This window comes from Pyxicephalus adspersus, chromosome 6 (genome assembly GCF_032062135.1).
Source record: "Pyxicephalus adspersus chromosome 6, UCB_Pads_2.0, whole genome shotgun sequence".
NCBI lineage: Eukaryota > Metazoa > Chordata > Amphibia > Anura > Pyxicephalidae > Pyxicephalus > Pyxicephalus adspersus.
Window position 1 is genome coordinate 56,384,169 of NC_092863.1, and position 12,873 is coordinate 56,397,041.

At 36.4% G+C, this 12,873-nt stretch overlaps 1 protein-coding gene across 1 annotated transcript in view; it reads right to left on the bottom strand.

The window, feature by feature from the left end:
* Nucleotides 1-12,873, bottom strand: part of HECTD4 (HECT domain E3 ubiquitin protein ligase 4) — an 89,607-nt gene that overhangs the window by 61,579 nt on the left and 15,155 nt on the right. The window contains 10 exon segments of the mRNA XM_072413941.1: nucleotides 2,894-3,039; nucleotides 3,769-4,001; nucleotides 5,390-5,530; nucleotides 5,879-5,992; nucleotides 7,476-7,637; nucleotides 8,047-8,239; nucleotides 9,209-9,379; nucleotides 10,721-10,859; nucleotides 11,924-12,032; nucleotides 12,425-12,555. Of these exon segments, the coding sequence (XP_072270042.1) occupies nucleotides 2,894-3,039; nucleotides 3,769-4,001; nucleotides 5,390-5,530; nucleotides 5,879-5,992; nucleotides 7,476-7,637; nucleotides 8,047-8,239; nucleotides 9,209-9,379; nucleotides 10,721-10,859; nucleotides 11,924-12,032; nucleotides 12,425-12,555 (1,539 nt within the window).

Sequence of the window (12,873 nt, forward strand, 5' to 3'; positions counted from 1 at the left end):
TCTAAGAACAGAATTCTTTGTATACATTTTACTGCATTTTAAATTTAAGAAAACAATTACGGGTGCTATATCCCTATCCCTGAACCTATCTCTGTCACTGTCACCTTAAACACTTGCACATCTACTAATCCAGCATCTATTCTCTTCTGGGTTGCATGATGTGCGGCATCATAATCCCCTTTCAGTGAGTTCAGACCATTAATGCTTTTGCCCCTGAACTCACAGGAGAATATTGTAAAGAGTGCCATATAAATGGAAAGTATAATAACAATATGTTTAAAAGGTGCAAGAAGTGGTTATGGAGATGTGTGAGGAAGTGGGGAACATCCAAGCCCAGTGTTGGCTTTAAAGCAAATGTCAGCACTCATAATAGGAACGTGTGAAGGGGTATTCCTGAGTGCGACTCAGGGTGAAATTTACATGCAAAAGCAGTAACCCCGAGTCATACTCGGGGTGGGGAAAAAAAAAACTCCTACCTGCGCCCCTCGATCTAGTGGCGTCCTCAGCAATCCCTGTTCGGCTTCTGCATCACATCCTTGTGTGATGCGTAAATTGTCGGTACGCTGGGGAGGCGCGGCAGGGAAATTTAAAAACAGATTACATTGTAATCTGCTTTTAAATGTTGATCACAGTGAAACACAATAAAAAATAAATGTGAAAGAACATCTATTAGTGCATAAAACAGCTTTGTGCAGTGCCCTGATTTACAGTTTGACCAATATTAGCCCTGACCTTTGTTGAACTTTTCCTGGCCTTTTTCATAATTTCCTGATTTCATCATTTGAACACTTGCCTTTGATCTTGAATGTTCCTGACTGCTAACTGGACACTTGACCACATCCATGGCATCCCAAATGCATCTCGCCAGAGCAAAAGCTGGTTTTGAACAACTAGAAAGCAGTGATAGCGAACTGGAGTCACTTGTGGAATCGAACGATAGTGATTCACCAGTAAACTTGTCATCAGACAGCAACAATGAATGTGAACTCAGCGACGAATCTGAACTTGAGGTCAGTAATGTGCGCCCTTGGTGATATATTGACTATGCTGCGGCTCAGGCAGAGCCCCCAAGATTACCATTTACTGACACACCTAGTGTGAAAATTGATTCTGAACGTGATGACCCCTTGGCATACCTGCAATTGTTTTTGACTGATGTGGTTATGCTGCACAACAATTAGCTGCTCCAAACCTGAGGTTTTCAAGAGGCAGAAAGTGGGAACCAGTGACCAAAGATGACATTTGGCGATTTTGATCTTTGGTGATACTTCAGGGAGCAGTGGGCAAACCCCTGCAGAATGGGTATTGGGCTACTAATAAAATTACTTGCCACTCAATTCTTTGCCACAGTCATGCCCGAGTACAGATTTACCCTAATCATGAAGTATCTATATTTTGCCAACAATGATGAGTTTGATGAAACTACCTATCCTGCACCAAAACAAAAAAAATTTAGGAAGTATCTCAAATGATTCTTCAAAATTTTCAGAAAGAGACATCAGCATAGACAAAAGTCTAATGGCTTACAAGGGGAGGCTCAGCTGGGTGCAATACATTACGCCAAAGACAGCACGATTTGGCGTCAAATCCTACATGCTGTGCAAATCCTCAACTGGCTACATCTGGAATTCAGTCCTTTACACTGAAAAAAGGGACAAAATTCAACCCAAAATACGGCAACTATGAAATGGCAACATCTTCTGTTCGCTCACTCATTGAGCCATTGCTAAATCAGGGCTATTGCGTCACAACTGACAACGTTTAAACTTCTCCTGCACTTTATGAGTTTGTTCTGTGACACAAAACAGATGCGTAAGGAACTGTTAGGGCTAACCGGCGCAACCTGCCATCAATGTTTGCAAAAAGGAAGCTGAATACAGGAGGAATGGTTGCCTGGCAGGAAGGCAAAATGATGGTCTTGCGATGACATGACAAAAAAGATGTGTGCCTAATGAGTACAGTCCATAATGCCTCCACTGTTAAGGTGCGCAGAAAAGGTGGGAAAGCATCATGAAGCCACAAGTGGCGATTGACTACAATAACACCATGGGAGGTGTCAACAGAGCTGACCAAGCAATGACATTCTACCCAGCAATGAGGAAACAGCAAAAGAAGTATTCCAAAAAGATTTTTAGGCATCTTGTTGAGCAATGTTTGTGGAATGCCTACGTTCTTTACAAGCAAAAGGGTGAGAGGCCTGTGAATCAAATCATTCTGACTTCATTTGGAAAGTTTCCGAATCTATTGTCAAGAACCATCAAACACCATCAATGGCCGTGAATAGACCTGGAAGTCGAGCTGTTGCCAACCTGGAACACCCCTGACTGATTGTCACTTCACGTAGTACATCCCACCAACTGAAAAAAAGCAGCACCTACAAGGATGTGCGTGTTTTGTTGCTCAAAGAGGGATGACAGTGGAAGGAAGATCCGAAAGGAAAGCAGGTTCTACTGTCCCGATTGTGATGTTGGACTTTGTGCAGTACTATGTTTTAAAATTTATCATACCCGGGATGTTTACTAGATATTTAGTTAATTTATCAATAATATTGCACCCTTGTTTGTACAATCTTCAGGGTTTTTGATTTGATAAAATATTTAAATTACATAGATTTTTGTTATTTTATTTGATTTTTTTTATAATTGTTTATTATATTATAATTTATGATTTGTGTTTCAAACTTACTCCACCTGTGATCTGTAGGGACCCAAGCTTTGGTGGATTTTTACATTGTCAAGATTAACATACAAACGTAAAAATAAATAAATAAATCAAAATCAAACAATGAAAACAAAACTGAGAATATAAATGCCATAGAAACAAACAAGACTTTCTGTGTCCTTCAAGGTATTAACAAAAAGATAAAATTAACATTCAGAACTTGTAAACTAACCTGATTGCCAGACAGACCTCCTTTTGGATTTCCGGGCAGATTTGGTCCTTTGGTGCCATGAGCAGCTGCCATAGTAATAAACCAGCCCTGCGGATGGTCTCTCTGTTCCTCTCTGTTTGAGGGTTCAGGAAAAATTTAAACACAACCTGTAAAAAACAAAAAGAGAAATGAGCACTCATACTTAATTTTTAAATTACCATTAAAAAAAACTAATATATATTACCTTAACCACATAGATATTAATCAAATTAAAGACATTTACTCCAATCTATTGAGAACAGTTTTTCAAACAGGAGCTACTAAAATCAGAAAATCACCAAGCTGACATTCATACCTTGCTAAAACGCTGCCCAAGGTTTTGACACTCAAACTGTCTCTACTCTCGCTATGCGCTATCTTTACAGTACCAAACACAACATAAAAATAAGCTTTCTCTTTAAAATTGAAGTAAAGTTTTTTTCCCCTCAAACAAATGCTAAAAAAAATATTTTTACTAAGGAAACCCATCACTGTACCAAGAAACTTAGTTAAAACACAAAACAAATTTCCTACTAATTAGTGTTTGATAAAAAAACAGGCTAATTGGGCTAAATGAAAAAATACCCATCTATTTTTCTGAAACTACTAAGCATTCAACAGACCTAAAGTTACTTTATTGCACTTTGCTGGTGCCTACAAATTGTGCTAAGTTAACCTCTTTTAACTGCTTATATGCTAAAAGCAATGAATGGGATATGTCCATGGTATGCATTTTCCAAAGACTTATAAGAACAATTGGGACAGGGCTTGGAGCTTACTTGTTGGAAGCCAAGCCCAAACATCTACAGAAGCATTTAACAGTTTGAAAGATAAAATGTCATTAATAAATAGTTTACCTGAAATACTACAAGGATGCAACGGATGATACACTTATCCCCATTGACCATGGCTTTCTCCATGATGTCACATATGCTGCTCAGATGGTGTGATTCAATCGGATGCTGTTTACCTAGGAATGTTGTTATTGGTAAGCTATTGCTGTTAGCAAGGAGGTTAAGCTGGTGAATACACATGGCTCCAACATGATGAAGTAGTTGGTTTATAACTTCATTTGTGGCGACAGCTTCCCCTGCAGAACAAGATAACATGGATTAAGACAAAGTAAGAAAGTCAGCTATTTTGTTCTCCCCCATACAACAATTTTGTAAGATCACAGAGCTCCAAACATATATTCTTTAGTAAAAGAATACATGAGGTCAGACGTGCAACATGCATAAATAAGATATTTTATCAGCAACAGACAGAAAATGAGTTTTTATAACACTATTTTGACTAATGACCAATTGTAATACTTAACTTTCTAATTCATTTTTCATTCATATTTATGTTATGGATTTCAGAAGCAAACATATCCATTACTGTATTTCCAACAAGATCAGCACTGTATAAAACCTTGCAAAATGGGTATTTAGAATATCTAGCAAATCTTTTAGTACTTCCCCCTGATTTTTCCTTTATCTGCTTTTTTCCCCAAAACAGTGCCATATTTGGTCCAATACTATTCAGGTGCCACGTGTATTTCCAACATTGAGATATTTGCCCACAAGCAACACCAACAAGGTAATCCTGATTCCTGTGTATTTATTGCTCTAATCAGAAATAAATGACAGACCAGCCCCTGCTGCAGTCTGCAAGTTTGTAACATTACATTTTAATCACCTGCAATGAATCTGGCACAGCAAAATTCATCTTAATGAACTTAGTTTATTCTTGGTTTTCTGAATTGAGAGAACCCTTATTAGTCACTAAAGCCTATTGGACAGGGAAATGGGAATTGCCTATGCCTAATTATAAATTCAATGAAAAAAGGCTTAAGTAAAAAAAATGAAGCTAAATAAGAAGGGCAAAGAAGAGGATAAAACAGACACTGGATGGTGGCTTCTTTTTCTGAGGCCTTCTGCTTTAAAATTCCACTTAATGTATCTGTATATTTCTGTATCAGACAGATAAGAAAATACATATTCTATGACTCTCAAAGATATGTATCAGTTTTAAATCATTTAACCTACATATTAACTTTTGGAAAGAGTGAAGAAATTGCCACTGTCACAAACAAGCAAACATGACACCTACATTTTGCTTTGGTGCACTGACCTCTATTTTAGATCACCAATTTGTTACCAAACTATTTCCATGGATTTCTGCCTATCAAACCAAGAATATTTTTTCTGCTATTTTAGTGCAACATCAGCTTCCTCTCCCAGGGTTAGCAAATCAAACAACTGCTCTAGTCAAGTCTATAAAAAAAACTATATCTAGGCTAATTTATGATCAAAGCCTATATCTGGGTTGTCAGGAGGAAGTGGGTGGAACTGGAACAAAGTTTGTAAACTCAAGAAAATATAAAGTGTGTTGATCACAAACCAGGTTGGCGTAAAAACCACAAAACATTTAGCGGATTACTCTGGGACAGAGATAAAAGTATCAAAGTTTGGATAATTACCACATAAATCTTACCTTTTGGGTCAGCAATGATATGAGTAACTCCTAATCTCTGACAAACCACATGAAAGGCCTGGTTCCCTGGATTGCACCACTGATCAATGTAATCATTGGAGCAGGTCCAGATCATGTTATTCATAGTATCATAACAAGCACCTGTAAAATAAAAATGCAATAAATAACCATATTGATGATTCAAGCACAACTGTGCCATTTGATTTACTTAAAAGGACAGTTAAAATTACTTTCTGGTGGGGAGTCATAGGGGAATGAAGAGGGTCTTTCATTAAGAACACTTGACATTTAAGAGTTAATAACAGTCCGTAATCCTATAGGTTTCTGTACTGGTTACTTTTTCCCCACAGGACAAAAAGTAAGGAAAAGCTTTCCAATTGCAAGCCAAACAGCATTGAATAACCTAATGAAGGATGTAGAATTAAAAATACTATGAATAATTGCAGGTACAACACAAAAAAAAAACAGAAATGGACCATTAGGTCTTACCTAGTCCTGTTACTAGTGCTCCACGTCCAAGAGAGCTGCCAGCAGCATCGATGAGGTCGGCTCTGTTTGTGAACTGCCCATCGGAAATGTTAAACACCAGACTGGAAGCAAGGACTACAACAGAGAAGATGAGAATAATGAAGTTATGAACAATAAAAGCATATTGGAAAATAACTACATTCAGATTACCAAAGAATATAGTTGGATCATAACAATACCATGTGAACACACATTCATAGTCCTAAAATGCAAGTTTGTGACAGACATCACAGGACAAAAGAGGAGGATAAGATTTTTTTGCCATAAAACAGTGTTCGCTGTGTTTTTAATTTAGACAGATGTTTTTTTTTTCACCAAGAAACATCTGTTGTGTTAGGTCTCTAAAATTGGCTATGAAAACTTAAATAACAAATACAAGCAATTAATGCCACTGTATAAAAGCAGCTACAACATTTTTCACTGACTTTTACATGAGATATTTTTAAAGACAAAAAGATCCAAAAGCTAAAATAACAGTTTAATAAAAAAAACTAGCAAGGATTAAATCAGAAGAATCTGGAAATAAAACCAGCATAGAAAACAATATGTTGGATTGACAAAGCTGTAAAATATGACAGCTCGAGGGCCACTTTCTAAAGTAATCAGATTCCCTTTTGTTATTTTTATAATTACGTATTTAAAAGGCACAATTGTAACTCTTACTATTTCTGAAAACATTCAAAACAAACAAAAAACCCTCTATTCTAATTAAGAAGGAGGATACCATGAGAAGAGATGTTATAATGGAATACAAGCAACATTAGCCCAAATCATACTTTGATTTTGTCAATGCAAGTAATTAAGTAAATACCTGGTACCTCTATGATTATAGTGGCACAAGTGACTTGGACCCATTTTTATGTCACAGAACTGGTACTTGGTTATTGCCCCAGAACTCGTATTTAGGAATGACCAACTCCATAACAAAAACTAGTGTCAAGGATGATGTTTCTCAACCTGGGTTTCTCCAGAGGTTGCTAGGGGTTCCTAGAGCAATGCAGTTTGTGACTCTCGGGTCATTTAATAGACACCAAATAACTATTTGGTCACATTCTTCCCAGTGGCCAGCAATGTAGGAGGCATTCTTCCTATTGACTACCACACTACATGTACTGTGTGACTTGTGGATATGAAAGTTATTTCAAGAGGTTTCTTATTTCTTATTATGAAGCTGGAGGACAACATAACAAATGTTCTACAGTTTGAATTTGATTAAGTTTACATATGAACAGTTCTTAGCAAATGTCTTTTTTGTTTTTGTTTTATTAAAACATTGTACAAGAGAAAAATGGAGGATGCCATTGTATGCCTCCTGTTGAAAATACAAGGGTCCAGGGTTGTCACTTTCTCTACATAATTTCTTTAGACATGCTGACCTATACTAAAAATGCAAATACAATAAGAAAGTAAGCATAAAACCAGAATACATAACTTGCCTCTTTGTTTCGTGTCTGGTACTAATTGTACCAGAATAACTGTAAGGCAACTAGTATTTTCGAAACAGGAAGGAAGCAGTTGTATCTGGAAGCATCACCACAACATCTTTATAGCTACTTACTTTTTAGAGAGGACAAGCCAGTAGTCCCACCAAATAGAGACCTGGTTGCAGAACTGCCCGATCCTCCTGGGGGAGGTACTATAAGTACCAAATATGTGCCGCAGGTGTACATGGGAGTCTTTCTTAACATTTTCAGTGGAAGGCCACAGCTTGTGTTTGCAGCTATAACAAAAGTAATACAGGTCATATACATTTTATTTTTACCATGGAAAGGGACTATAGTGAATATATTTACTGGGAACCAGCCAACTCATTTTAAAGAGATTCTAAGGGGCAAAAAGTACTTCTTGTAGCATCAACAAATTGGAAACGGTTAACTTCACTACAACATTTTGGCAAACTGGTCAGCACAGACCAGTTTATAGTTTTAATTACCATTAACACCAAGGTGCAATAATCTTTTTCTTCTCAGTGCATGACATTTATTAAAAACAGGAAACAATGTTTCTGTGGCACCTACAAATATATTGGTTTATTTCAACTATAGTGTTTCACCCATGAGCAAAAAAAAAAAAAAAAAAGGCACAGCATAGCAAGGTTCAGTAGACATGACAGACATTATTGTACTCACCAGTTTGGTCCTCTTTTAACGTATTTGAAATTGTTGAGCCAGTTAGAGCAGCAAGGGTTGCAGATGGAGAAGCTCTGTACCTAGACAATCGACTGAGTAGCATTTCATTAATACTTTTGGCGGATTCGCCCTCTTTCCTCATCAGTATGATGCGCTCATGAAGAGGGCTCGCCATGTACACTCCATTTTCTCCCTAAGAATATGAAGTATTACAATAAAACTGAATGGTAAATGGAAACAACTATGTCTTTCTTATCATGCACGCAGCTACACCATTTACACAATAAATGGCCAAAGAGCAACTGTTTGAAGTTGGCCCCCAACTTGGTAGCTATACCAGCCTCCCCAGCCAAAAACAAAAAAATCCATGTGTTTGCATGTTATAGAATTAGTATCCATAACCAGAAACATCTAAACTTTACACAATTTACTGCCTGCTGTTGCTTTACATCTCCACAAAAGCAGTTACAGAAAATCTTGAAGATGAACCCTCTGACGTTTTTAGCACGTGGGAATGATCTACCACTTGGAAATGCAAAAACACATTAAAAATGAATAAAAAGCAATAAGAACACAATCAAAGAAATTAGGCTGTTTTTCAAGATTTCTAGTTGAACACAGAAATGTCAGTTATCTGCCCTATAGTAAAAATTTTATTTCCTATGATATCCTGCGTTGTTTTTTATGGGTGTGAGGGTTTACACATATAGCCTGAGCTCTCTACAGTACAACTGAGCCGCTAAAAAAAAAAACAAAAACATTCTGAGAGCATGGATTGTAGCCACAGGTAAGATAAGCAGCGTAATATGTGGAGCACTGATTACACTGTAATAATGAGAAAATTTGCTATTTTATGTGTGCTGCCATCCCTATAGATTTTATAATGGCATATTTCAATTTTAGTGCAGGTTAATTTTGTTTAGTTGATTACACATATGCAGTTCTAGCAATGATAAAAGGTATTAAAGGGGGCTAAGTTAACATATGTTTTAGACCAACAGGAGCAGGGAAGAGATCATCAAAAGATACAACAAATGTGATTTTGTTTTATTGACTTACTTATTAGACTCTGGCTATAGCTCCCATCAACAGTTTAAAGCACCACAATCATATTAGCACTATGTTAAAAATATGTCTCTAACCACCTCTCTGTTTAACTTACGTTTAATTCAAAGATGTCCATAAAAACAGAGTGACCCTTAGGAGTCTTCTCATTTAGACTTGCTGGAGACCAAATCCAATAAAAGTAAGTGCCATCAGAGGACAGGTGTACTGTGGTCATGTTGCTACCAACAGGAAAATGATTGGCTGGCATGGTGATTATCTGAGCAATCTGCAAGTAAAATAAGAATGTTGAAAAAGTTAATGTGGATCTAATCTCATTGAAAAAAAAATATTTTATTGGGAACCTCTAAAAAAGTTATTTACTTTGAAACAATATCCATTTTGTCTATAATTCATCCTGAAAAATAGGTACTTCCTGAAATGCAAGGGTGCCTACAGCCTCATAAAATTTAAAATTTAGGCTATGTATACACAGGCGATGAAGGTGCAGTGCTGTTACTGCTTCTTCACACCACTAAACCACACTTGTATGCAAAAAAAAAAAAAACAAAAAAAAACAAAAATGGCTGCAGTGAGCAGTTTAGTAGTACCAGTTGCTGCACGCTGCCAATTGTTTAAACATTGGGAAAAACAGTGGGGTGGGTAAACGAGTAGCTGGCAAGGAGCCAGATTGCTGGGTGTTGTTCCTGCCGCAAGCTTGCTACCAGCACATTTTTTTTCCTGCAGCAAATTATTTTCTAAAAAACTGCAACATTGAGGACAGGATGTCTTCCCTATAGGGAGGGCTTGATTGCGCCCTTGAAATGTTTTCACTTTTTAGCAGTTTGTAAAACATGTTCCTTATTGTAAACGGTGTTTGAGTCTCTATGTGCTCCATTTCTTTAAAAGGAGACAAGCTGGTGTGTGACACAGCCTTAATAATTTAAAGCCACAGTTGATACTACAGCAGGATTTGCCTTTAAAGTGCAAACTGCTGAGCGCGCTGTTGGTTCAGCAATTTAAAATTAAAATAACATTTTGCTGAAGCATGTAGCAATTTGATACAGCAGCTAAGAACTAATGGGGATATTGTCAAATAGGGATGAGCTGTGTAATAATAGCCATCCTTACAAAGCAAGTTGCTGCCTGGTCTTGAGGGTCTCTTAAACAATGTATTAGGTTTTAAAGGAGACCAGATGTATGACCTTTATTGCACAGGGAGCTTTCACTAGGCTCATGTTTATTAGGAGTGGCATGGTAGAGTGGGATGGAAGGCCTCTAGAAGATATAAATCAAAGTAAAGCTCCAGACAAAATCTTTATATTAAGTCTTAGAATGAGGAAGAGTAAAAAGTGTATCATACTTTAAAATGTATTAATGATCTTGTTGGGGAGATTTACTCTCGCTTTCTGCCCTAATGACAATAATGGAATTGAGTGGATCTCTAACAAGACAACAGATAGTTCTAAAACCTGTAAAATATTTAGCATACCTCCAGCCATGGAAGAGATAAACATTGTACAGAACACAATAGAAGATCATTGGTCCTTTCAAAAATTACAGTTATCCCATATCAATAAAAGAATGTTTCTTTTAGTAAACAATCCCTGGTACCAAATTTTCTGTTTACCTGTAGGGTGTACTGGTCAATTATTTGGAAAAGGAAATGAGGTTTGTTATCGAAAGATGCCGGCCGATGAAGCAGTTTCCCACTTCCATAAGCTACCCAACCAGTCTCCAACTCTTCATTTCGACAGTAGACAAAACCTCTGAAGAGAAATGAGCAGCGTTTGCATTATCCATGACAATTGGAACATATGCACGTAACATAAATATTTATATAAAATATAAATTTGAAATATTTTTAAGCCTAGAAACAGAAGTCCCTGAACAAAGCATTGTAAAAATCTGATTAAATGCACCAAGTCATCAACAGTGAGAGGTTTTCAAATCCGATATTAGCACGGTGATCCAGAGTTCATTGAATTCACATATCTACAGGTATGACCATGTTTGCAACAATACATTTTTATTGTGGAATGGGCTGATGCTGAAAACTGAAATCTTTAGTAGCCACCCACAAACATAATTTTAAAGTTAAGATAAAGTTCTATTTTTTTCTAGGTGTGTGCATGCAGTACCCAAGAGGGGTGAAAAGGCATGAAATACTTTGGTAATTGTAGTCATATTTTCAGTAAAACCCACTAAAGTAAATCTTGCATAAGAATGTCTGCAGGATGATCCATATGTGCTTGCAAGAATAATGATGACCAATGAATCTGAACGCACTGTAGAGCAGAAAGAAACCATCAATGTTTTTTACATTTTTACAATTATTTTTTAGTAGGGTTTTTCTTTGAGGAATGAGGTTCTCTATGCTCCTAAATTCACTCTGTATAGTAAATAAAAATGCAATTCTATATTCTGTCATACTAAGCCATAAAAAAAAACACAGACATGCTGTAGCTCAAGGCCAAGACAAACAACCTATAACTAAGAATTCTATTAACAAAAATAAATATACTTTTCAGAAGATACCTTTCACAGATATTGAAAAAAGATACCAACCAATTTGTTTATTTATTGTGGAACTAAATACATTCCTAAACCCTAAAGATTCACAGTACAACTGTGATAGACTCACAAATACATATATACAAGCATGAAAACCATTTCATTTTTAAGGCTGCATAGAAAATGCATACAAACAACAAAATGAATTGGGGAAGAACCATAGTAAGGTATACAGAACCAAAACAAAAATATTTATATCTGGTAACAATTTTAACATGAGAAAATAGCAATCATGCAATTTACATAGTAAAAGGCTCACCTTAAAGTGCCATGAAGTCCTGATCCCAGCTTACTTAACCCTTTTCCCACAGAGTTAGTGGTATATAAGTAAAGCCCATCTGATGCCAAGCAGCGTCCCAAATCTGCATCTAGAATAAAAAGAGATGAAATGAAAAAGGCATGGACAGAGAACCAATGCACCTTGCTTTGAACTGCAGGGAAAAATGCTATAAATTCTACTTTAATTGTACATGGATAACACTTATATTTACAGTATTCAGTACATGCCTTTATTCATTTTTCTTTACATGAGACCAAGCTGTCCAGGAATTCTATGACAGAAACATACACATGAAAGTGTTCCCATACCTGATAGCACATATACTGAAGGGCTGTATTTATCACCCAAATCAGCCTAAATAGAATGATATTAAACAATGACATTCAATATTAATTTAGGAATATCATACAGTTTGTATTCATATGTATTGGAAGTGCTACAGTAATGTCCTGCTGTTTACACCAATGTTTGATACGTTACCTTTGTTTTCATTATTTGCACCACTGGTCCCATCAGGAGCTGGAAGCATATCCTCAAAACCCCAGGATACAATGTGCTTGCTTCCCAGTAAACAAGAGGGAGATCCTGGCCCTCCTTCCAGCAGCAGCAGCCTTCAATGTAAGGAAATTTGAAATAAGTTCAATAATAGAACTATAGTATAATAATAATAATAATAATAATAATAATAATAATAATAATAATAGTGGATTAAAAAAAAAAAGCTAACAGCTTAGATCTGTTACCTAAGTGTAACCTTTAATTCAATCCTTTGGTACAGAACAAGAAGCCCCTTTTCTATGAATAAGCATAAATTACTAAACTATATCAAGTGTTATTTTGACATGAGAATTTTTGATTTTATTTAGCCACCTAATTTTTCTGGATCTGACAGCTTTCATTCCTGAGAAAACAGTCCTTATGGCAAAAAA